The sequence below is a fragment of the Papio anubis genome, chromosome 14 (assembly GCF_008728515.1).
Source record: "Papio anubis isolate 15944 chromosome 14, Panubis1.0, whole genome shotgun sequence".
Classification (NCBI taxonomy): domain Eukaryota; kingdom Metazoa; phylum Chordata; class Mammalia; order Primates; family Cercopithecidae; genus Papio; species Papio anubis.
The window spans coordinates 44,551,578-44,576,889 of record NC_044989.1 but is presented as its reverse complement, the minus strand read 5'-3'; the positions used below and the strand labels follow the sequence as shown (position 1 = coordinate 44,576,889).

Below are 25,312 nucleotides of genomic sequence, written 5' to 3'. Positions count from 1 at the left end.
TTCCTATCTGCATTGTAAGTCAACATGTATACCGACCACCTCTGAGATACTGTCCTTAACAAGGTAGCATGCATCTGAAATAAACTGTGATCTCATGTTTCTCTCTCTCTCTCTAGCTACTTTGTTTTCCTTTATCTTACAAAAGATAGTCGTTTCCTCACCATAAATATTATGAACAAGACTACTTCTGAAGTGTGGTTGATAGATGGCCTGAGCCCTTGGGACCCACCAGTGCTTATTCAGAAGCGAATACATGGGGTCCTTTACTATGTTGAACACAGAGATGATGAATTATACATTCTCACTAATGTTGGAGAGCCTACAGAATTTAAGGTAATCCTAGATGCTCCTTGTTCCCATTTGGGCTGTTAAGAAGTATCACACTTTGATCAACAACATTTCTTGCTCCCAGAGCTCATTGTTTTATAAATTGATGCCACCTTCCCATGTATAACCAATCCCACTTCTTTTCCCTTAGAGCTAATGCTTCTGCATATTTTCATTGTGCCTAAAAAGTTAGTAAATAAAACATATTCTGTCCTGAGTTTATGTTATCAAAATCAAACTTAGTAGCTTAAAAGAGCAAACTTATAAACTCGTGATTTTATGAGTTGGCAATTTGGATTGATCTCAGCTAGGCAGTTCTTCTGCTGGTATCAGCTAAGCTCACTGATGTATCTGTAGTCAATCAGCTAGCTGTCAATGCCCTCACTCAAATGTCCAGTGGTTGGCTAAGCACTGGGTCATACTGTCTTGCCACCCAGCAGGCTAGTCAGGACTCATTCATATGGTGATGGTCACATTTTATCCCTGATGTAGAGTTAGTTCCTTCAGCTCTTCATAAAATAGTGAGGACTAGTATGGTCTAGTTCTCAGTGATTTCATCTCTGGATGCTGTAGCCTTCATGTTTTCTTACCTGTATGTCTTCTAACTTTGTTCCATGTAGCTAATGAGAACAGCAGCTGATACCCCTGCAATTATGAATTGGGATTTATTTTTTACAATGAAGAGAAATACAAAAGTGATAGACTTGGACATGTTTAAGGATCACTGTGTTCTATTTCTGAAGCACAGCAATCTCCTTTATGTTAATGTGATTGGTCTGGCTGATGATTCAGTTCGGTCTCTAAAGGTATGTTTAATTTTCAGAAGTTAATACTATTAATCAATATATATATGCAGTTTAGTTTAACAGAACATCACATTTTGAATAGTGGCAGCAGTGTTCTTTTTCTTAAAAGGAATTTAATTTAAATGGAATTTAGCAAACTCACTGTTGGGTTTAGGAGGGTTATCTTAGAATTACTTAGAGGATCTTGCTTTTTATGCAGTTTTACTTAAAACAGTGTCTTATGGCATGGACTTCAGAAGTAGAGTTAAGTGCTAATATTTCTCTTTCTGTATTTCTCTATGCCTCATATATCTCTACAACTTTAGGTATAGCAATAACTCAGGCCAAACTTGGTAACTAGTGCCTAAAAACTGACTGCTGCTCCCCCGTCCCACATCCCCAAAGGGACAGTAGTGGTACCCACTGTGTTTTTAGCCACTACATGCTTGTGTCTGCATCATCTTCTCTCTGCCAGTTTTCTTATCCACGGGGAATGCAGCAAGCAAACTTTGGTTTCTTTCAATGTAGGAGTAGCAGTGATCGCTACAGCAGCACAGAAGGGTAATAGTGGCAAGACTGCTTGGCAAGCTGACTAGTTGATACTGCTTGTGGCTACCAGGAAAGATAACCTGCCTTCACAAGTGAACTTCCTAAAATTGGTGAATGACAACCTTATTGCCTAGTTTTAAAGCAGCATTAACATGTGAGTTAAGGTAGTAGGCACTGAAGGGAAGAGGATGGCTTCCATTTTGTTTGATATGAAAAGAGTTATTGAGCCAGTTGATGAGCAAACAGCATAGACCACTTATATGTCCCTAACTCCAGTATTGTTAAAACTCCTGTCAAAATGCAATTTCAGTCAATTCAGTGGCTTTTTATTGAACTTTTATGTGCACAATACTGTATTGGGCATTATAGAGTCGAAAGCTGTTAAAGTAGAATATCCTAGCCTTAAGGAGGATATAGTTAATAAGATTAGACTAGTACACAAAGGTCAAGTATATCATGGATTTAAATAAGTAATATCAAAAACATAAAATGTGCTGTGGGGCTCAAACTAGAGAAAGAAGGCCCAGGCAAGCTTTTGGTAAAGTTGGTTGAATGTGAAGTAAACCAAAGAGGAGAGATAGGATTTTGACAGGTGGAGAGGGGATGGTATTCCAAGATGAGAAAGCCATCAAATGAAGCGCTATGCTCTGACATTCAGAAAATGTTTGGGGAACTGTTAATTGTTCTGTTTTGTTAAAGCGCTATACATTTCTAGGGGATGAAGCCATGATTTGACCTTTTCGTGAGTGTCAATTTGAGGAATTTATTAATAAATTATGAAAGGTAACATTTGAAGTTTTTGAGCAAGGGAATGGTTTGAGGAGTGACAGCCATATTAGGATACACTAAACGAAAAAGAAGTAAGCGGCAGGAAGCTAGTTTTGAGATTGTTTTATTAGTATAAATAAGATATAACAAGGACCTGAAACAACTGAAATTCTCCAGCTACTCCCTAAAATCAGAAGATCAAATGTAATGTCCAGTCTCTTAGGACACTATGTAAGTATCCTAAAACCAAAATGGTATTTCCTTATTGTCTTCATCTGCTGGAGTGCAAAGTATTTCTTTTCATTTGCTAATTTTTAAAATTTTAATATTATTATTTTAGATAATATTTCTTTTTTTTTAACTTTTATTTTACTTTCAGGGGTACATGTGCAGGTTGGTTTAATAGATAAATTGTGTGTCACAGGGGTTTAATATACCTATAATTTTGTCACTCAGGTAATAAGCATAGTACACAATAGGTAGTTTTTCAGTCCTCACCCTCCTTTAACCCTCACGTAGGCCCCAGTGTCTGTTACTCTCTTCTTTGTGTCTATATGGACTCAAATGTTTCGCTCCCACTTTTAAGTGAGAACATGTGGTGTTTGATTTTCTGTTCCTCTGTTGGCTTGCTTAGGATAATGGCCTCTAGCTTCATCCATGTTGCTGCAAAGAACATTATCTCTTTCTTTTTTACGGCTGTGTAGTATTCTGTGGTGTATCTGTACCACATTTTCTGTATGCAGTCTATCACTGATGGACATTTAGGTTGATTCCATGTCTTTGCTATTGTGATGAACATAATGTGTGCTGTGTCTTTAAGGTAGAGCGATTTGTATTCCTTTGGTTATATACCCAATAATGGGACTGCTGAGTCAAATCATAGTTCTGTTTTACATTCTTTGAGAAATTCCCAAACTGCTTTCCACAGTGGCTGAACTTACATTTCCACTAGCAGTGTATAAGCTTTCCCTTTTTTCTACAGCCTCACCAGCATCTGTTATATTTTAACTTTGTAACTACAGTCATGCTAACTGATGTGAGATGGTATCTCATTGTGGTTTTGATTTGCATTCCTCTAATGATTAGTGATGTTGAGCATATTGTTTTCGTATGCTTGTTGGCTGCATGTATGTCTTCTTTTAAAAATGTCTGTTCATGTCCTTTGCCCACTTTTTTATGGTGGTGGGGTTTTTTTCTGTTTTTGTCTGTTTTGCTTGTTAATTTAAGTTCCTTATAAATTCTGGATACTAGACCTTTGTCAGATGCATAATTTGTGAATATTTCCTCCCATTCTGTAGGTTGTCTGTTTACTCTGTTGATAGTTTATTTTGCTGTACAGGAGCTCTTTAGTTTCCATTTGCCAATTTTTGGTTTTGTTGCAATTGCTTTGGCATCTTTGTCATAAAATCTTAGCCCTTGTCTAGAATTATATTTCCTAGGTTTTCTTCAAGGGTTTTTATAGTCTTAGATTTTACATTTAAGTCTTTAATTCATCTTGAGTTGATTTTTATATATGATGTAAGGAAGGGATCCAGTTTTCCATCTTCTGCCTATGGCTAACCATTTATATGTTAACTGGTGCTAAATTTAGACATTTTCAGTTGGGAAACTGGTGGAGCATCTATTCTTATTTCAATCTGTATGAATAGGAATGGGAGAGGATATATAATTTCTAGCAATGCACTTGTTACAACAAAATTCTATGTCAGGAAAGTTAGAAATGTCATGTGGAGTTTGCTATATGATTTGACTTCTAAGTAAATAATGACCTTTTATATTTTTTGTATTCTTATTTTAAAGATATGCACCAGTTTCCATGGTTTTAAATTCCGTTAGAACAAACATTATGCCTTTAATTTATTCTGTATCTTCTATCTCTTCATTTTCTGACCCTTCCCAAATGATAGTACCTATTATGCCTTGTATAATGTTCTAGTCATCATCAAGTGGAATTAAATATTACTTGATCTTTCTGGTTAGTACCTGGTATATAATAAAGAGAATTTTATAGATCAGACCGTTTTTATGAACCTGGATAATATTAATTAATATCCACAGATAGTGCCATACACAAAAGACAAAATATTTAACCAAAGTGTGAGTACATTATAAAATATTTCTATATGTAATGTCTTTGCCTAGTGGGCACTTGACTAAAAGATCTTTTAAAATTCAATCTCAGCCTGTAATCCCAGCACTTCGGGAGACCAAGGCAGGCGGATCACCTGAGGTCAGGAGTTCAGGACCACCCTGGCCAACATGGCAAAACCTTGTCTCTACTAAAAATACAAAAAATACTAAAAATACAAAAACTAGCCAGGCATGGTGGCAGGCGCCTATAGTCCCAGCTATTCTGGAGGCTGAGGCAGGAGAGTTGCTTGAACCCGGAAAGTGGAGGCTGCAGTGAGCCGAGATCACGCCACTGCATTCCAGCCTGGGTGCAAGAGCAAGACTCCGTCTCTAAATAATAAATAAATTCTGTCTTAGCAATAGAAATGTAAAACCCTTCACATACTCGCCTCCTATCCTTGATCATCATGCCATCAGTATTTTCTGGAAGTATTTTTTTTTTTTGGTCACAAAAAGAAGTTATGATATTTAATTGAGGCCAGTTGGGACGTTTTTTGCTGTATGCTAACATCAGTTTTATTTAGAGGAGGAGTCTGCATACTCAGGCCACTTTTCTTTTGGCATGTATGTCTTAATCATTCTTTTGATGAAATAACTATAGTTTGCTGTTAGAATGCTAAAACTGAACCTGTTTCTGTCAGGTATCTAAGGAATGTCTCCCTTTCTCCTGGCCTACATACTCTCTGGTGCTGTCCATTAATATACACAGATACACTGCAGGCCTATCTCAATAGGAAACTAACTTAAGATATCCTTGAGTTAGTTAATACTTATATCTGCATTAGCTGGATGAACTTTTAAAAGTCCATAGCCATGAAACAGTTTTTATTATGATTAAAACATTAACGTTGGTCCCATTAGTTTTAGAAAAACACCAAAAATACTTTTTGGTTTACTGGAACCACTTGGTCTAAAGCTAAGACAGCTTACTACATGGGTCACATAGAGACTGTCCTGAAGTCTCACCAAAGGGCAGAAAAACTTGAGCTTCCATGGGCTAAGGAACCTTGTATCCTCACTCTGAGGCCTGGTTATGAGGTTTGTTTCCCTCTCAAGTCTCAGTTTGCTTGCTTATAACTGCTACCAGATTTCTCAATTTTTGTTTACATTTTACTCTCCAGTTATGGCTTAAATTTAAATAGACAAGTTATCCTTTAAAACAACCCTCAATGTGAGAAGCATACATTAGGAACTTTTAGAGATTGCAACTAATGTGTTTCATGAAAATAGATTTTTTTTTTCTATTAAGAAGAAATTTGCTTAGAGAACGTAAACTCTGGCTGTAGTTGCTGCAGGTGGAATGGTATCCTCTTTATGCACAAATCCCCGGCTGCCCTTTTTCAATAGTGCCCACCAGTGATGTTTCTGTGCCTCTGATTTTCTAAGGAATTTGCTCTTTCTACAATTACTCAGGAAAAGAAAGGCAATTTTCTTTTAATATTCTGCCTCTCGGTACCATTTCTAACACTCTGTCAACCTGCTTACCAGAGTTCTTTAAAAGGTGTAAGAGGGATGTTAGTGGAAGGCTTGAAGCTGGACCCTGCTGCTCTAAGAGAATAAATTTTGATTCCTTTCCTTTTTTCTTAAAGTTAAGAACTTTGAGTATAATAGCTGTGAGTCTCTCAGAGTGGATGTGCCAGAAAAGGTTTTGTTCTGCACAATGGTTAGCCTAGGAGCTAAAAGTTAGAAACAAATTGCAAATGCCTTAATGCTGTTGAGCCCGTTTATAGCCCTGAAATAATAACTGTCATCACTGTGGCTATCCAGGCAGCAGGGTAAAAACTGGTGGGTAAATTACGAAAAACACACTCATGTGAGGGATTTCACGTTCTTTGAGAATGGAGATCTTGGCAGTGTCGGTAGGTTCTGGAATTACTATTTGATTTGCTCTTATTCTTCCATTTTACTATTTTATTATCCAAGCTTATACCCCAAAATAAACTTTTATGTTAAAGCCAATTTCATGTAAAGCTAGAATCATGATAAATCATTTTCCTACAGTTTGTCTTATTTTATTGGTCATTAATGTACAGTTTTGTTTTTTATTTGACATATACTTTGTTGTGATAAAGTAATCCTTGAATGAGGCATCATGTGGTAACAAAAAGTAAACTACATATCCACATCATCTTGTTTGGAGAAGACTTAGAAATTTAATTAATGATACTTGGTGGCCTAAATAAAGAATAAAAATAGCTGTTTTATTTCTTTAGCTCCCTCCTTGGGCCTGTGGATTCATAATGGATACAAATTCTGACCCAAAGAACTGCCCCTTTCAACTCTGCTCTCCAATACGTCCCCCAAAATATTACACGTACAAGTTTGCAGAAGGCAAACTGTTTGAGGAAACTGGGCATGAAGACCCAATCACAAAGACTAGTCGTGTTTTACGCCTAGAAGCCAAAAGCAAGGTAGGTCTTGTAATCTTCATTTTCAGCTCCCATTTACCGAAAGCATACTGTTTGCCAGATGCCATGCAATTGTTGGAGTTACATTAGCACGGTTTCCTAACGTAGATTTCTTAGACCATAGTTAATACTCAAATGACTTTAGGGGTATGTGAATTTTTTTTTAACGTTAATACTCATGTTTGTTTTAACATGGATTAGAAAATTTATAGCATGTCAAGCTTTTTATTTTACATGTTGTTTATGTCTGATTTTTTAAAGTTGATTTTAAGAAAAAATTAATAGTCAGACTTGGTATGTAGTTATGGTAAAAATTGTGAAGATGGCTAGAGTAAACTAGACTGATACAGTCCCTGCCCTCATGGAGCTTACATCTAGCAGGAAAGATGACATGTTTAAAAAGTCATTAATAACGTACTGACTGCTGCAAAGGAAGACATACTGAGTGCAGTGGGAGCATAGAGCAAAGGGATTTTACCTAGTCTAGAGAGATCAGGGAAGTTTTCTCCAAGGAAGTTATGTCTCAGGTAAGACCACTAGGATGGTTAAGAGTAAACTAGAAAGGAGACAGGGGATTCCATTTTGTACAGAGGCCCTGAATTTGGGGAGAAATTATAAAATTCAAGAAGTGTAGGACTGGCCAGGTGCAGTGGCTCATGCCTGTAATCCCAATGCTTTTGGGAGGTGGATCACAAGGTCAGGAGATCAAGACCAGCCTGGCCAACATAGTGAAACCCCATCTCTACTAAAAATACAAAAAATTAGCTGGGCGTGGTGGCAGGTGCCTGTAATCTCAGCTACTCGGGAGGCTGAGGCAGGAGAATCCATTGAACCCAGGAGGCGAAGGTTGCAGTGAGTCAAGACCTTGCCACTGCACTCCAGCCTGGGCAACAGAGCGAGACTCCATCTCAAAACAAAAAAAGAAGTGTAGGGCTAGGCATAGTGGCTCAAACTTGTAATCCCCACACTTTGGGGAGCCAAGCTGGGAGGATCACTTGAGCCCAGAAGTTAGAGACCAACCTGGGCAATATAGTGAGACATCTCTACAAAAACCAAAAATATTAGCCAGGCATGGTGGCATATGCTTGTAGTCCCTGCTTCTTGGGAAGCTGATGTGGGAGGATTGCTTGAGCCCAGGAGATTGAGGCTGCAGTGAGCTGTGATTACGCCATTGCATTCCAGCCTAAGTGACAGAGTAAGATCCTGTCTCAGAAAAAATCAAATATAAAGGAGGCCATTATGGTCAAAATCAAGTAAAAGAGGGAAGATTGGCAGGGTGAGGAGTAGAGAGAGAAGAGACATAGAAAAGGAAATAACAAATATCCATATTCCAGGTATACTCAATATATAGAATTTACAAATTTGTGCAAGTAGGGAACAAATTAATATATAAACTATAGCCTTGAATTTAAGGAGTCATCAGACTTTAGCATATCATATATCAGATAATTTCACGTGTGCTGACACAATGAATTACAACACAAGCCTTTTATTCTTAGGAATTTTTTTCTTTAATTCATTTGTTTTTCTCTGAAAATCTTTAAATATTAATATTTTTATATTACAAAAGTAATACATGCTTGTTGAAACATGCAAAAATACAGAACAAATAAATCTTAAATGACTGCTTCTCAGTACCATTTGCTTGCTGCACCTCTTAGAAATAATCATTATGGCCGGGCGCAGTGGCTCACGCCTGTAATCCCTGCACTTTGGGAGACTGAGGCGGGTGGATCACGAGGTCGGTAGATCAAGACCATCCTGGCTAACACGGTGAAACCCCGTCTCTATTAAAAATACAAAAAATTAACTGGGCATGGTGGCGGACGCCTGTAGTCCCAGCTACTCGGGAGGCTGAGGCAGGAGAATGGCATGAACCCGGGAGGCAGAGCTTGCAGTGAACCGAGATTGCGCCACGGCACTTCAGCTCTGGGTGACAGAGCGAGACTCTGTCTCAAAAAAAAAAAAAGAAATAATCATTGTTAGCCACTTAGTGTATTATCTTTTACATAAGGTTTTGTTTGGTTTTACAAACATGGAATTATACTAGTCTATCAAAATGTTGTAACTATTGGACCCAAAATGGAAAGAACAGTTAAGCGCCATGTTCTTGGAGAGCCAAGAGGGGAGAAGAGAAGCAGCTGCTGAATGGAAGCTGCTGTACCTTTCCACAGGCATTTTAGTACTGCTGGCAAACCCAGATCCAGCCCATCACAGGACTAGCTACTATTTTACCTCTTCCTTTCAAAAGTTTTCAACAAGCAAGTTTTTCTGATTGTATAATTGAAGTTGGGAAAGAGGTGAGGGGCAAAAAGACCCATATTGTTTTATAGAAATTAATCTACATCAAGTTTTATAAAAGTGAATCTTACTAAAAGTGAAAGTTAACAATGTCATAACAACGTGGGTATTTTAAAGAAGAATGAGAGGAGGATTTCCTCCTTATTTGATAATATTTTGATGTCTCCAGTTATTGCCCCAAAGTGAAGTTTTCAAAATGAGAATGAAAATACGGAGAGTGGCTTGGTTATATTATTTATTTTCTTTATGTAAACTAGTGCTATTTCATTAGTTTAAGCAGAGTGAAAACCAATTTATCTTTTTTCTGTGGAAGGTAGATCTTTTGTCTGTTCAGAGACTGCCTAGTTTCAATCAACTGGAATTGATGAGTTTGAGCTAATTGGAGGATGCTTACATAGCCTACAAGTAACTTAGTACCTCCACAAATAATTTAACTTACTTTAACCCTACAAAGAATTTTACCTAAAAATTTTAAAAGCACTTTAAATTTTTTTTATTTATTTTATTTTTATTTTTATTTTATTTATTTATTTTTTTAAGACAGAGTCTTGCTTTGTCGCCCAGGCTGGAGTGCAGTGGCATGATGTCTGCTCACTGCAAGCTCCGCCCCCCTGGGTTCATGCCATTCTCCTGCCTCAGCCTCCCGAGTAGCTGGGACTACAGGCTCCCACCACCACACCCAGTTAATTTTTTTGTATTTTTCGTAGAGACGGGGTTTCACAATGTTTGCCAGGATGGTCTCGATCTCCTGACCTAGTGATCTGCCCGCCTCGGCCTCCCAAAGTGCTGGGATTTACAGGCGTGAGCCACCACGCCTGGCCTAATTTTTTTTAAATAAAGTTAAATGGGCCTTTGAAGAGGATTGTGGTAGTTATCAGTAACGTCAGTAAGATTTCAAGTCTTAATGGTTGAGAATTCTGACTACAGAGGATAAAAAATTGAGTATCTACAAATATGCTGACTAAAGTCAGATACTCAAAAGTGAGAAATGTCAATATCTAGCTCTAGGCATAGGAAAAATGCTATACTAGGAATTCTAACCTTAGTAAGTATTTTGGTTTCATCTGAAAATTTAAAATTAGAGTTATAGTGGGTGGTGAAGAACTCTTTAAAATTACATTATTGTCATGAAAAGCTGCATTTAATAAAATGTTTTCAGGCCAATCTTGCTGCTCTTTTCTGGTTAATACTATAGGACAGCAAGGTAGCTGAAACCAAAAGCCATGATGTATTTTTAGAGACCGTCATTCTTTTTCTTAAACAAATTTGTGCTCAATATCAATAGGTAGCACATAAGTGGGGACACTGCACCTCAGTGAATTTTAAATTGAGATAAAATGTTATTATAAAAGACTCTTCTTTACATACATAGTACTTCTTCATTTCTAGGATGGAAAATTAGTGCCAATGACTGTTTTCCACAAAACTGACTCTGAGGACTTGCAGAAGAAACCTCTCTTGATACATGTATATGGAGCTTATGGAATGGATTTGAAAATGAATTTCAGGCCTGAGAGGCGGGTCCTGGTGGATGATGGATGGATATTAGCATACTGCCATGTTCGGTGAGTCAGTATATTTTACCTGGCATGTAAGTGCTAGACCATTGTGACAGATGTCAAGAACAGCAATGTATCAGGGAACAAAAGCTTATTTAATATTTTCATTTTTATTACTCAATTTGTGTATTCCTAAACCAGTGCTGGTAAAACTTGATTCTGTAACAGATTAGTTGATCCAAAAAGCAAAAGGATAGGTTGTTAGGATTTTTGCATAGATGTACCAGACTCTATACTTACTTAGTAACATTATTATTTCCATTCAGTTCTCCTGAATTTAGGTTTAAGTAGCCTCTAAATCTGAACTGTTTTCCATTTAACTTCCATTTTATTTCAGCTGTTTTCAAGACACAAATATTATTTTGTATTTCTGCTTAAAATTCTCCACCTCCCCATTTCTAGAACAAAGTCCAGATTCCCCAGTATAATACTCCTAATGGTCTGACTGATCTCTGTACTGGCATTTATCATCATATCCTTTTGTTTTTTGAGACAGAGTTTTGTTTTGTCACCCAGGATGGAGTGCAGTGGCACAATCTCAGCTCACTGCAACCTCTGCCTCCCGTTCAAGCGATTCTCATGCCTCAGGCTCCTGAGTAGCTGGAACTACAGGCACACACCACCACACCGTCTGACTTTTTTTTTTTTTTTTTTTTTGAGATGGAGTCTCGCTCTGTCGCCCAGGCTGGAGTGCAGTGGCGTGATCTTGGCTCACTGCAACCTCTGCCTCCAGCGTTCAAGTGATTCTCCTGCCTCAGCCTCCCGAGTAGCTGGGATTACAGGTGCCTGCCACAACTCCCAACTAATTTTTGTATTTTTAGTAGAGACAGGGTTTCACCATGTTGACCAGACTGGTCCCGAACTCCTGACCTCAAGTGATCCACCCGCCTCAGCCTCCCAAAGTACTGGGATTACAGTCATGAGCCACCGCACCAGCCTCATTTTTTTGTATTTTAGTAGAGACAGGGTTTTACCATGTTGCCCAGGCTGGTCTCGAACTCCTGAGCTCAGGCAGTCCGCCCACCTTGGCCTTCCAAAGTCATGTCCTTTCATTTTATTTATTTTGTCTTTTTTTTTTTTTGAGACGGAGTCTCACTCTGTCTCCCAGGCTGGAGTGCAGTGGCACGATCTCCGCTCACTGCAACCTCTGCCTCCCAGGTTCAAGTAATTCTCCTGCCTCAGCCTCGCAAGTAGTTGGGATTATAGGCACACACCATCACACCCAGCTAATTTTTTGTATTTTTAGGAGAGACGGGGGTTTCACCATGTTGGTCGGTCTGGTCTCAAACTCCTGACCTCAAGTGATCTGCCCATCTCAGCCTCCCAACGTGCTGGGATTACAGGCATGAGGCACTGTGCCCGGCCCCCGAAGTCATGTCTTTTAAATGACATGCTCTGTCACCTCCTTGCCCTTACACACGCTGTGTCGTATCTGTGTCTTAATGCCTTTTCTTTGCCTTCTGGAAACTCAAATTTTTCCTTCACAACTCAGTTTAGGTATCATCTCCATAAAAGCATTTGTGTTCCTGACTCGTATATGTACCCCTCACCTGGTAGATGGATATTCTTTCCTCTGCTCCTATAATACCTTAAATACACTTGTGTTACAGCAGTGACCACATTGCTGGGGAAGTCATTGTTTTCTTACCCCACAAAATTACTATCTTCTCCAGGGTAGGGGATTTTTGTTTGTTTCTACTTTTATGGTCTGTACTTAATCCCTAATAAACGGGCAGGCACTCAAAACCTATTTGTTGAATCAATTCTGGATTGCCTATATCAGGAGTTGGCAAACCTTTTTCTCTAAAGAGCTACATAGTCACATTTTAGGCATTGTAGGCCACATACAGTTTCTGTTGCACATTCCTTGTTTTCACCCAACCTTTAAAAAACAAAACCCAGTCTTAGCTCCAGGGCCACACAAAAACAGGCCTCCGGGTATAGTTTACTGACCCCAGCCTACATCATTAACGTTTTTTTTCCTCTAAAACTTTTTTGCCCTTCAATTTCAGGGGTGGTGGTGAGTTAGGCCTCCAGTGGCACGCTGATGGCCGCCTAACTAAAAAACTCAATGGCCTTGCTGACTTAGAGGCTTGCATTAAGACGCTTCATGGCCAAGGCTTTTCTCAGCCAAGTCTAACAACCCTGACTGCTTTCAGTGCTGGAGGGGTGCTTGCGGGAGCATTGTGTAATTCTAATCCAGAGCTGCTGAGAGCAGTGACTTTGGAGGTGAGTACGCTCTGTCTCTACTGTTTATGGAATGGGGGAGGTGTGAAGCCATAGGCTACTCTAAGAAAAAAATTTTTGTCCTGGCGCAGTGGTTCATGCCTGTAATTCCAGCACTTTGGGAAGCTGAGGTAGGCAGATTGCTTTCCAGGAGTTCAAGACCAGCCTAGGCAACATGGTGAGACCCTGTCTCTGCAAGAAATAAAATAAATTAAAAAAAAAAAAAAAAAACACCACTACCCAGGCTTGGTGGCAGCGCATACGTGTAGTATGTGGGAGGCTACTTAGGAGGCTGAGGTAAGAGGATGGCTTGAGAGGTTGAGGCTGCAGTGAACCACTGTACTCAAGCCTGGGCAACAGAATAAGACTCTGTGTCAAAAAAAGGAAAGAAAAACATTTCTGTTACAGTTTTACCATAGCATAGGAGTATAATAAAGCTTTTAAGTTTTAAACTCTGAATTATAGCTTGAGGAGAACTTCTGAAGTTATTTTAATCCAACTATTAACCCTTATTCTTCTCTGACAGTGTTCTTTATTATTTTTAAGGATTTCCACTGAAAGATAATTAATGACTATTTCCATTGCTCATTTGTATTTGTAAGCACCTTTAGAATTGGTGAAAAAGCACTGAAGCATATGAGTCCCAGTTGAGAAAGCCAGGCAGAGCATGCTGTGACTCTGGAAGGCACTGAGTCCTTTGGCTCCTGGTCACCTTGACAGGCTACTGCCTATCAACATTTCAGTCCTAGATTTATAGGCTCTTTATTTTTAGATAGTCCATTCTTAATGGTCGTTTGGGCATAGTTTTTCTGTATTTTAATTGAAATATCTTACCGTGTTCTGAAAATGATTATCTTTTCCCAGTGTCAAAAATTATGAAGTAACATTAGAGCAGTTGGTTTCACTGCTATCATTCTCCTACTTCCTGGTTAGATGCTCTGAAAAATATCTCCTACTTCCTGGTTAGATACTCCCGTGACTGAGATGGGAAAGAGTAAATTATTTTCAAGATTTTTTATTTTGAGTTTGGGGAGTTTATACTGTGGGCTTGTAAATAAGTGTTAAATAGTAGTAGTCATCTGTAAGTCTATTTTTTAAAAACAGAAAAATGTGGAGAAAAAAACCTGTGCACAAATATAATAATGACAGAATTATTTATAGTTTAAAGAAAAAGCAACTAGCTTTTGACTTTTAGAAATTTAAAGGGAAATAATGAGAAGGATATTTATCCTAGGTTGCTTATTATAGTAAAGAATAGGAGACAACCTTTTATACATGTATAAGTCAAAATTCTTAATTATAAGCACCAAAAATCAACCCTGACTACTTTAAGCAGAAAAGGGATTAAAGGGCATTAGGGAAATGTAGGTATGTTCAGACCAGTATTAGAGGCTACACAGCCAGAGGCATAGAATTGGCCCAATGAAACTATCACTGCCACCTCTGCCAAGCACAAATCACCTCACACTACCAGTGCAACTTCTAGAGCTGGATATAGCTGTGGCACTTTTGCCAGAATAAATTATCTGTGATCACTGCTTCTTTGAATCACTGACTTCCCATGCAGAGTGTAGAGCACATGTGTCTGGTTGGTAGACCCAACCAGAGTCACACATGGGTCACACAGCTACTCCCAAGCTGCAGGGAAAAATGGGAAAGAGAATGTCTAGCACTTAATATCTCTACAGTGAGAGGTAGGCTGTAGCTGACAAGGTCAGAGGTTTTTCAAATGCAAAATTCAGGTGGTAGGCAGCCAAAAAGAATTACAGATGACTCACTATACTTGGTTAATGTTAATATGAGGGAAAGCTAAAAGCATGTTAACAGAAGAAAACAAAGCTAAGTGAAAAATACAGCCTTCATTTTTGTTGTTTTTGTGGGGTTTTTTTTTTTTTTTTTAGTCAGAGTTTTACTCTTTCACCCAGGCTGGAATGCAGTGGCGCATGAACACAGCTCACACAGCTCACACATCCTCCCACCTCAGCCTCCTGAGTGTCTGGGACTATAGGCATGTACCACCATGCCCTGCTAATTTTTGTGGTTTGTTGTTGTAGAGATGGGGTTTTACCATGTTGCCAGGCTAGTTTCAAACTCCTGGGCTCAAGTGATTTGCTCACCTCAGCCTCCCAACGTGCTGGGATTACAGGCATGAGCCACCATGTGCGACCCAGCCTTCGTTTTATTAAATGTTGTAACACTAATTATAAGCCAATGGGTTGTTTTTCTTTCACCTGGGTATTTTCCAGAGTTTTTTACTTAGCGTTTTTTACTTTTAATATAAAATGTCCTACTGGTGAAAAAGACTTTATTCCTTGTTTGTTTTTTTTCATTTAAAAGTTTTTAATTATGGTAAAATAACATAAAATTTACCATCTCGACCATTTTTAAGTGAATAGTTCAGTAGTGGTAAGTGCATTCATATGCTTATGCAATCAATCTCCAGAACTCGTTTTTCATCTTACAAAACTGAAACCCTGTACTGATTAAACAGCTCTCCATTTGCTTCTTCCCACAACCTCTTGTCTCTGTGAATTTGACTACTCAACACCTCACATAGGTGGAATCATACAAAATATACCTTTTTGTGACTGGTTTATTTCACTTAGATTATATCCTTGAGGTTCATCCATATTGTAGCATGTATCAGAATTTTATTCCTTTTTAAGGCTGAATAATATTCCATGTAATATTGTGTGTGTATACCACATTTTGCTTATTCATTCTTCGGTTAATGGACACTTGAGTTGCCTCCACCTTTTGGCTGTTGTGAATATGCTGCTGTGAACATAGGTATAGAGATCTCTTCAAGACCCTGCTTTCCGTTTTGGGGATTCTATGCCAGGAGTGGAATTGCTGGATCATATGGTAATCTTAAGCTTAACTTTTTGATGAACCACCATACTGTTTTCCGTAGCAGCTGCCCCATTTTACATTCCAACCACCAGTGTATCAGGTTTCTCCACATTATTGCCAGGACTTTTTTTTTTAATGACTAACCATCCTAATTGGTATGAGACAGTAGCATGTATTGCTTTTATATAAGTGAATAAAAGGTACTAAGCTAAAAATAAATGTTGTGAAATTAGAAGATAAACCATTTCTTGTTATATAAGTATCATTTAAGGAGTCTGAAGACTTTAAAAGTAGGTTATAAATTACAGGCCCTGGTTAAGGACTGAGTATTCTAGCTCCTGGGAATCTACATGGCTTCTTATTTTCTCTCATATCAGTGTGTATATTCGTAAAATATAATGTTTTTCTGAAACTCACTTACCAACCTCTTACTTGAAGTGTAAGTTTCTTTGCCTTTTTTTTAGGCACCTTTCTTGGATGTTCTCAACACCATGATGGACACTACACTTCCTCTGACATTAGAAGAATTAGAAGAATGGGGGAATCCTTCATCTGATGAAAAACACAAGAACTACATAAAACGTTACTGTCCCTATCAAAATATTAAACCTCAGGTAGTGAAAGACAATTGTGTTAGACTATCCTGAATTTACATAGAAGATAATAAAAAAAAATAACATCCCAGCTGAAGCAAAAATAGTAGGAGCTTTAGAGATGTTTCTACTTTTGATGCCCAGATATCTTCAGCACCATCTCTGCTCATGCTCCATGTTTAATACCTCAGGGGAATAGACTTATCATCATGCCTTAATTACTAAATTAGCTAAGGTCCTTTAGTCAAGAAAAGGCTATTCCAGATAACAAGTAGTCTACTACTGTAATACTGAGGCGCTCTCAAGATAGCAAGTGAGAAAAAGCATAGAGCACTTAGAGGGAAAAATTGGAGGTAATTATTTTTCATGGTCTCTATAGTGGAAAGGGACCATAAGAAATAATGTAAACTCTTTGTGCGTGTATTTTCTTTCAGCATTATCCTTCAGTTCACATAACGGCGTATGAAAACGATGAACGTGTACCTCTGAAAGGAATTGTAAGCTATACTGAGAAACTCAAGGAAGCCATCTCGGAGCATGCTAAGGACACAGGTGAAGGTAGGAGACCCCCTAGAAGCAGGGATCATGGTCAGACTACTACCCACAGCACACTGGCTCAGAGGAATATAATTCAGGCTGCAGCCAAATCATCTGCCCAGGATTTAGGGCAAACAATTATTTTCCTATGTTGACTCCCAGCTTAAAGTGTATGTAACTACATAACTATACGTACACTGCCTCCCCTCTTTTTCAAAGGACAGTATTAAAATAGGCAGGACACAAAGAAAAAAGGAAATTTAAGAATCAAATATAACTTGGAGATGTACTGACATACAATTATTAATTTATTTAACAATATTTATTGAGCCATTATTCTTGGGAATCTCTAAAAGACAGATTCTGAGATTTTTGTTTTGGGCCATCAGTGCCCGAACTATTTAGCTGCTTGAATTTCCTCTAGATAGCTGTTTCAGCTTTATGAGATAAGACTCTCTCTTTTTTGCCTTGAAACTACATGCCAAGTCAGTCTCCCTGTATTCATCTCCATTTGTCCCTCCCATCCATTGCTGTAGTTGGTGTTTTCAGGGCATAAGACTCTCAGATTCCACAGGGCGGGTTGATCTCCTGGGTTTCAACCTTCTCCATGTGGCACCATATGGTCTGTTCCATATGGCCTCTTCCTGCTTTCCCTGTGTCAGAAGTTTGTCTTCTGCTGCTTGTCCCCTCCCATCTTTTTGTTGATGATGATGGTTTTTGCTTTTTATTCCTTTACTATTATTTGAACCGAGTACTCAAAGAAATGGGGAGAAATGGGTCTCAATCTAAGATCCCAAAGAAGATCCCGTACAGTCTTCTAATTGTTCTACATGTTAACTCTTTCAGGCTATCAGGCCCCTAATATTATTCTAGATATTCAGCCTGGAGGCAATCATGTAATTGAGGATTCTCACAAAAAGGTATGTTATCAAGGCCCTCTTAGTGGACAGATTCCTGAACTAGATATATGTTGTTTTCAAGTTTTCAGTGGTTGCAGCAGGGTTTATGACAAAGCTACTTCACAAATGTCCTATCTCTGGGTGAGACCCAGGAGGGGAGGGAGGGACACTGTGTCAATCAATGTCATTCAAGAGAAATGTCTCTCTCCTGTACTTGATAAGTGAGCTCTGTTAAAGAAAATAATCTTAATTGTTGGATGCCTTCTGCCTCTGCCCCAAATGAAAGTATTCTTGCCATAAATTGCTGACTTCGGGGTTAGGTAAAGATGGATAAAGAGAAGCTTAAACAGTGGCATTTTACTACAAAGGCCTTCTATTTTATTTTTTTTAATGTGTTTCTTTTAGATTACAGCCCAAATTAAATTCCTGTACGAGGAACTTGGACTTGACAGCACCAGTGTTTTCGAGGATCTTAAGAAATACCTGAAATTCTGAAACACTACATTCAACTGGGAATTGGATATTGAAGTATTTCATAGTCTTGGAGGTAGCAAAAAAAAAAAAATTAATAACTTGAGATTTTTAGGTTATTAATTTTTTAAAATGTGCTTCTCCATCTAAATTTTGCTTAGTCTACATCTTACTTGCTTACACTGTTCTCTCCACTGATGCACATGCCCATTAACCTAGGAAAGTAGTTTTTAAATCATGCTCCTTAGAAGGACATGGAGTAGAGGGAAGGGAAGGATTGGTGATAGCAGAACTCTAGGCCTCCCTTCCAGTCAGAACAGTTGAGCAGTTTACTCATCAGTGTCCTGCCTCTTTGCTAGCAAATGCTTTTAGACACTGTGGCAGTGAGTCATCCTCTAATTTCTATGATTGCATTTTAAGGGAAAAGATAAAATTCTTCCCCTTAAAATTCGTTAAAGTTTTTGAATAATCTGGGGTCCTAATGTGTTCTGGTCATCCCTGATTGATGCTATCTCAATAAAGTTATAAGCTCCTATAAGCGATAATTTACTTTTAAACTTTTTTTTCAAAACATTTGAGAACCTTTCTTAAAGCAGTTACGTTCAAGCTACAGAAATATCAAAGAATGATTGTTCACCAAGCAGCATGCTGTACATGAAGCTATTACAAATGCTTACAATCCCAAAGAAACGCCAGTGTCTTCATCTCTTCATAAAGGTGCCTAACACGAGGTATACAGTATGTTCAATACACTGGAATAGCATGCTCGATTGGAAACAAAGCATCTGTCTCTGAAAGCTGTTTGGCGATGAAGGAGATTCTTTGTGTTGTGTTCAAGGATGAGTCCCTCTCCCTTGTCCAGAAAAATACCACTTGTATCAACTTCACTGCCTTTGTTGGCAGAATTGGTACTTAACCTTATTCTCACTGTAGCGGGAAGGCCTGAAATCATATTCTGTAGATTTAACAGTGTTGATTCTCCAAAATTCAGAACCACGATAAAGATTCTGTCTATGCCATCCAGCTCTCTTGTGTACACAACATAGTGGCTGTCATTTCTCAAATGGCAAAACCAGCCCCTGTTGAGGAGTAGCTCGTTGGCATGAAGTAGACTTAAGTCTTGATATAACTTCAAAGCCGATCTGGACTGAGTCTTTTGGACCTATTTTTTAAAAAAAGTATTTACATAAGTGTTTGATTCTAAGAATTGTTTGTAAGCATTTTTAATATATTTTAAGGAGTTGTTTACCCAAAACGCTTGCTTCAATTTTGCCCCTTATAATTGCCAAATTGTAAGCATCAATAAGTAGGTAAGAACAATTTATATAAAAACTAATAGAAATGACAAATTCAGAGTTTCAGCTTGTCTGGGAGTCAATAAGTATGCACAGTGCTCTGCTACAGTGCTCTGCTACATCGTAGAGTTTCTGTAGAGACCAAATTTGACTCCACTTTAGGAATCCCAAAACAAATGTCCACGTCTAAGATGATGAATATTTAACTTGTGTAAAGTCACTCTGTGCTGCATTGTAACTGCCAGATGGCCAGAAGGAAAGCAACAGTGGACTTCTGAGGAATTGGGGTTTGTTCCCCTTTGTAGAATAATGTATAGATTGCTGTTGTGCGAAGATCACGTAACTTTAGCAGGCATGTATTTCTTGCACAGCTAATAGAAGAGAAAGTTGAAAAAAGGATGCAAAATAAAAAGCTGCCTTAGGTGAAAGTTAGAAATTGTAGATTTTTTTTTTTTTTTTTTTTTACCATAATAGTATGTGTTCATTAAAGATGATTTGGGTTTATTTTACAGCTATATAAAACATACCTAATTTGATGATGTACTTCTAACATTTCATGCATTTATTTTATTGCCTACATAATATAGCCTCCATAAACATTGACAAATGACAATATTCTGTTGAATGGTTGTACCATACTTAACCACACCCTTTCAATTTGACATTTGTGTTTCTAATATTTTCTATTTTTATTCCCCTACCCCCATTTTTGTATTATTTAAGATAGATTATCAGAAAGACAGTCAAAGAGTACGGGCACTTGATACACAATGCCAAATTATTCATAAGAGCTGTTGCCAAATCAGTGATAATGTTCATTTAATTGTATTCTTGCCACCATGTTTACTGGGGTGGTAGTTGTTATTGTGGTTGTTATTGTTCTTTAGGGGTGGGTTCCCAATATGTGGTCTTTAAATAATTATCTAATAATGGGTGTTTGAAAAAAAAGTTTATTCTGTTTGTCAGGTACAAAGATATTTATGATACATGTATATGACTTGTCAAAGTTAACATTTTCTCTAGCCTTAGGTAATGCATGAAAGCACATGTTTCAGTGCCACTCACATAAGAAGTGCCCAATAAGTGTTAGCTATTGTTGTCTACTTGAGTTATTACTTTCTAGAAGTATGTTGAAGTCTTTTTCTGTAATTGTGGATTTGTCTATTTTGCATTTGAGTATTTTCTATATTTTGAAGCTGTTAGATGCGTATTCATGATTTTTAGTGGAATGTTTTATCAATTTTTGAAAATTGCCTTTGTCTCATATAATGCTTTTCATATTGAACTATATTTTGTCTGCTATTAAATATTTCCAAGCCTGACTTTTGTAATTTTATTTTTTATTCAATTACAAGAAGAATACATACTATAAAAAGGTTTTCTTCAACACCTTTCCATAGCTTCACAGTTCCCCTTGGAGACAGGCACTATAACTATATGTTCTTTTGTTTTTATGTATCATATGAAATGATACATTCTGTATCTATGCAAATATGTTTACATATTTTTCTTTACACAATTGGTGACATGTTGCCATTCTATACTTTATTGAATACATGTTAGAAATGGTCTCATATCAATGTATATAGAGCTCTCATTTTTAAAAGCTGCATACTGGGCCCATAGTTGATGGAACTGGTTTTCTGTTGATAAAATATTTAAATCATTTCTCACATCTTCTATTCAAAACAAGTGTTGCAGGCTGGGCGAGGTAGCTCAGGCCATAATCCTAGCGCTTTGGGAGGCCAAGGCAGGCAGATCACCTGAGGTCAGGAGTTCAAGACCAGCCTGGCCAACATGGTGAAACACCATCTCTACTAAAAAATACAAAAATTAGCTAGGCATAATGATGTACACCTGTAATCCCAGCTACTCGGGAGGCTGCGGCAGGAGAATCGCTTGAACCTGGGAGGTGGAGGCTGCAGTGAGCCAAGGTCACGCCACTGCATTCAAGCATGGGTGACAGAGCAAGACTCTGTCTCAAAAAAAAATTGTTATAGTTGAGATCCTTTGAATATTTATTGTGCACATGTTCACATATTTCTAAATATAAGTATGTAGGAATGGAATTATTAGGTCAAAAGATAACCATTTTTTGTGTTCATAACTAGCTGGGTTGCAAGCTTTCTATTTGCTTGCTATATCTTCATTTTAATTCTTTGTGTTTTGTGTTAGTGTCTCTTGTGTCTGTGTTATGAGTGGTTTTATCTTTCAATAGGCTAATTTAACCCATTCATATTTGTAATTATTGTATAATTAGACATAATTCTGAAGCCCTATTTTATTTGTATTTATATTGTTTGGGTTTTTTTCTATTAAGCTTTTTATTGGATTGACTATATAATTTTCTTCTAGTGTTTTGAAAATTTGAAAATTTTTATATTTTATGTGTAGTGTTCCTTGAAAATAATTCTTCGAAAATTATTTTTATGTCTGTCCTAATTTTACCATTAAAATTATAACCACTTTAAAATAATTTTTCTCAACATCTAGAACAATGCTGGCCAATAGAACTTTCTGTAAGGCTGGAAATGTTCTATATCAGTAGCTATGGCAGCTACTGAGCACTTGAAGTGTTAGTATGACATGGAACGGATTTTTTTTTTTTTTTTTTTTTTTTTTTACAAAATCTCCCTCTGTTGCCCAGGCTGGAGTGCAGTGGCATGATCATGGCTCACTGCAGCCTCAACATCCTGGCCTCAAGTGATCCTCCCACCTCAGCCTCCTGAGTAGTTGGGACTACAGGTGTGTGTCATGATGCCCAGGTAATTTTTTTTTTAAGAGATGGGTTCTTACTATGTTGCCCAGGCTGGTCTCAAACTCCTAGGATCAAGTGATCCTCCCACCTTGGCCTCCCAAAGTGCTGGGATTATAGGCGTGAGCCACTATACCCAGCAGGAACTAAATGTTTAATTTTCTTTAATGTAATAGTCACAGTGGTTAATGGCTTCTGAACAGCTCAAATCTAGTTACTTTTTCCTGTGCAAAGCAGACACTGCTCTCTTACTTGCTTGCTCCTGTGTGCCCTCTCCCACCCATACACCCTCCCTGCTAATATTTCCCATATAGAATCAAATCACTAAGATTTTTGTTCCAGAATACCTTGTTTTATATTATGTATCAAAAATTATTTAAATCAAGTTATATTATTTCCTTTTCCTTTAATACATTGTATCTCTGTTTTGGATTTGTTATGTTTTGTTCGATAGTCCCTTGACTGTTCTTTCAGAAAGTGGCCATGCATGGTAAAATATGGGTCCTTGCTTTTCAATCTCTGTTTTGCTCTCTTACATGCTAGTTTGAATGGATATCGAGTATCTAGGTTTAGAATTCAGTTTCCATTACAACTTTGAAGATAGAGTTCTAATGTGCTGTAGTATCCAATTGAGAAGTCTGATGCTAGTCCAATTCTCAACCCTTTTCTCAGGCAATCTAGTTTCAGGTTTGGTTTCTTTCTGAGTAGTTTTGGAGTTTTCTCTATCCTAGCTGTTGTAAAAGATAAAGTCTTCCTTTCTCTCTGGGTTATGTGTTTTATTTCTTTGTATGTTTCCTCCAGTCTGTTCTCCTGTGCAATTGTTGCTGCATGTTGGAATTCTGTATCTATCTTCCATGTATCCCAATTTTTTCTTATGTTCTTATTTCTTTGCCTTTTTCAGTGCATTCTGGACAAGCCTCTGGATCAATTTTTCAGCACACTAATTAGCCCTTATGTTCTTTTTAATTTCATTGACAGTCTTCTACACTTCTGAGATACCTAATCACTTCTTTAAAGAATGTCAAGGAGCTCCATTAAACAACAATCTACTGGGGGTATTTATACTTATATTTAAGTTTCATGTTTGCGATATTTTCTCTGCTTTCTACAGTGTTCTGTCAGGAATGGTGTCTCCCTTTCATGGTCTTGGTTTTTCTCAGATACTGTGTGATTCTTGATCTGTTTGCTTTTGTGTTTTGACTTTCCTTGTTTGCCTGTCTTTGGTTTCCTGCCTCTCATAATGAGAAGCCAAATTGGATGTGGGTCTGACTTGTCTTTGGGACATTGGGTTCTTTTCCTACTTGAAGGTGATAAGCTTGCTAGATTCCCACCTTTTTTCTCCTGGCCTCTGTGACTCTGAGCTGAGTAGTAAAAGCTCTCCTTTCTGAGAGCATTCCACAGTGAATTCTCGCCAGGGGACAGCGCTAGAGTTAGGTCTTATTTTCCTTCTTTTCTTTCTTGATGCACTTGTAGAAGTTTCAGGCTTTGTTCTACTCATTCTCTCATACATGTGATCACCAAACAGTTCGGGATTTTTTTTTCCTTAGGGAAATTATGCCACGGCCAATTGCAGGAGTTCAGGAAATTCCTACAGTGCTCTCCATTAGAACTGTTTTTCTCCTGTGTGTTTTAGACTCCCCCTTCTATTCTTTTTTTGTTTTGTTTTGAGACAGTCTTACTCTGTCACCCAGGCTGGAGTACAGTGGGGTAATCACAGCTCACCGCAACCTTGACCTCTTGGGCTCAGCCTCCTATCTGGGATGACAGGCACATGTCACCAGGCACAGCTAATTTCCCTTTTTTTTTTTTTTTTGGCAGGGGTGGGGGAAGGTAGAAACAAGATCTGACTATATTGCCTAAGCTGGTCTCAAACTCCTGTGCTCAGGCATTCCTCTGGCCTTGGCCTCCCAAAATGCTGGGATTACAGGTGTCAGCCATGGTGCCCAGCCCTAATTTTATTTTATATATTTTAGAAATTACGTAAATTTTCTGTTCCTTTCCAGGGTCATTTGGATGTATTTTTATTAAAATGGCATTGTCTGGGATTTATGACTTAGTATCTCTCATCACTCATGATCATTTTTTTTTTTTTTTTTTTTTTTTTTTTGAGACGGAGTCTTGCTCTGTCACCCAGGCTGGAGTGCTGTGGCCGGATCTCAGCTCACTGCAAGCTCCGCCTCCCGGGTTCCCGCCATTCTCCTGCCTCAGCCTCCGGAGTAGCTGGGACTACAGGCGCCCGCCACCTCGCCCGGCTAGTTTTTTTGTATTTTTTAGTAGAGACGGGGTTTCACCGTGTTCGCCAGGATGGTCTCGATCTCCTGACCTCGTGATCCACCCGTCTCGGCCTCCCAAAGTGCTGGGATTACAGGCTTGAGCCACCGCGCCCGGCCACTCATGATCATTTTTAAAGACTTTGTTAATCTGATAGAAAAAAGTGCCATTGTTGGCTGGGCGCGGTGGCTCATGCCTGTAATCCCAACACTTTAGGAGTCCGAGGTGGGTGGATCACCTGAGGTCAGGAGTTTGAAACCAGCCTGCCCAACATGGTGAAACACTGTCTCTACTAAAAATACAAAAATTAGCCATACATGGTGGTGGACGCCTGTAATCCCAGCTACTTGGGAGGCCAAGGTCGGAGAATCACTTGAACCCAGGAGGTGGAGGTTGCAGTGAGCCAAGACCACGCCATTGCACTCTAGCCTGGGCAACAAGAGTGAAACTCCATCTCAAAGAAATAAAAAGAAAAAATTTCAGTTTTAATTTACATTTTCTCCAACTTTGCTGGTATGGATTTTTATATGTAGGATTTCCTACATACTGTATTCAGATTGGCTATGGGAATATTTTAGACATAAT

At 38.3% G+C, this 25,312-nt stretch overlaps 2 protein-coding genes across 16 annotated transcripts in view; one reads left to right on the top strand and one right to left on the bottom strand.

Moving 5' to 3' along the window:
• The window catches only part of PREPL (prolyl endopeptidase like), a 52,140-nt gene extending 31,117 nt beyond the window's left edge, over positions 1–21,023 (top strand). For 9 of the 15 annotated variants that reach the window (XM_009184117.2, XM_021924799.2, XM_009184115.2 and 6 more), the window contains 8 exons: positions 117–333; positions 948–1,133; positions 6,773–6,970; positions 10,658–10,833; positions 12,840–13,056; positions 16,371–16,520; positions 16,934–17,057; positions 17,883–21,023. In XM_009184117.2, coding sequence (XP_009182381.1) covers positions 117–333; positions 948–1,133; positions 6,773–6,970; positions 10,658–10,833; positions 12,840–13,056; positions 16,371–16,520; positions 16,934–17,057; positions 17,883–18,160 — 1,546 coding nt within the window. In that variant the 3' untranslated portion in view covers positions 18,161–21,023. The remainder of the gene's footprint in view (positions 1–116; positions 334–947; positions 1,134–6,772; positions 6,971–10,657; positions 10,834–12,839; positions 13,057–16,370; positions 16,521–16,933; positions 17,058–17,882) is intronic. The other 6 variants (XM_009184119.2, XM_031655129.1, XM_009184118.2 and 3 more) reach the window with 1 other exon arrangement.
• Positions 17,324–25,312, bottom strand: part of SLC3A1 (solute carrier family 3 member 1) — a 47,647-nt gene continuing 39,658 nt past the window's right edge. Inside the window, exon 10 of the mRNA XM_003908584.4 lies at positions 17,324–19,568. Within this exon, the coding sequence (XP_003908633.1) occupies positions 19,128–19,568 (441 nt within the window). The 3' untranslated portion in view covers positions 17,324–19,127. The remainder of the gene's footprint in view (positions 19,569–25,312) is intronic.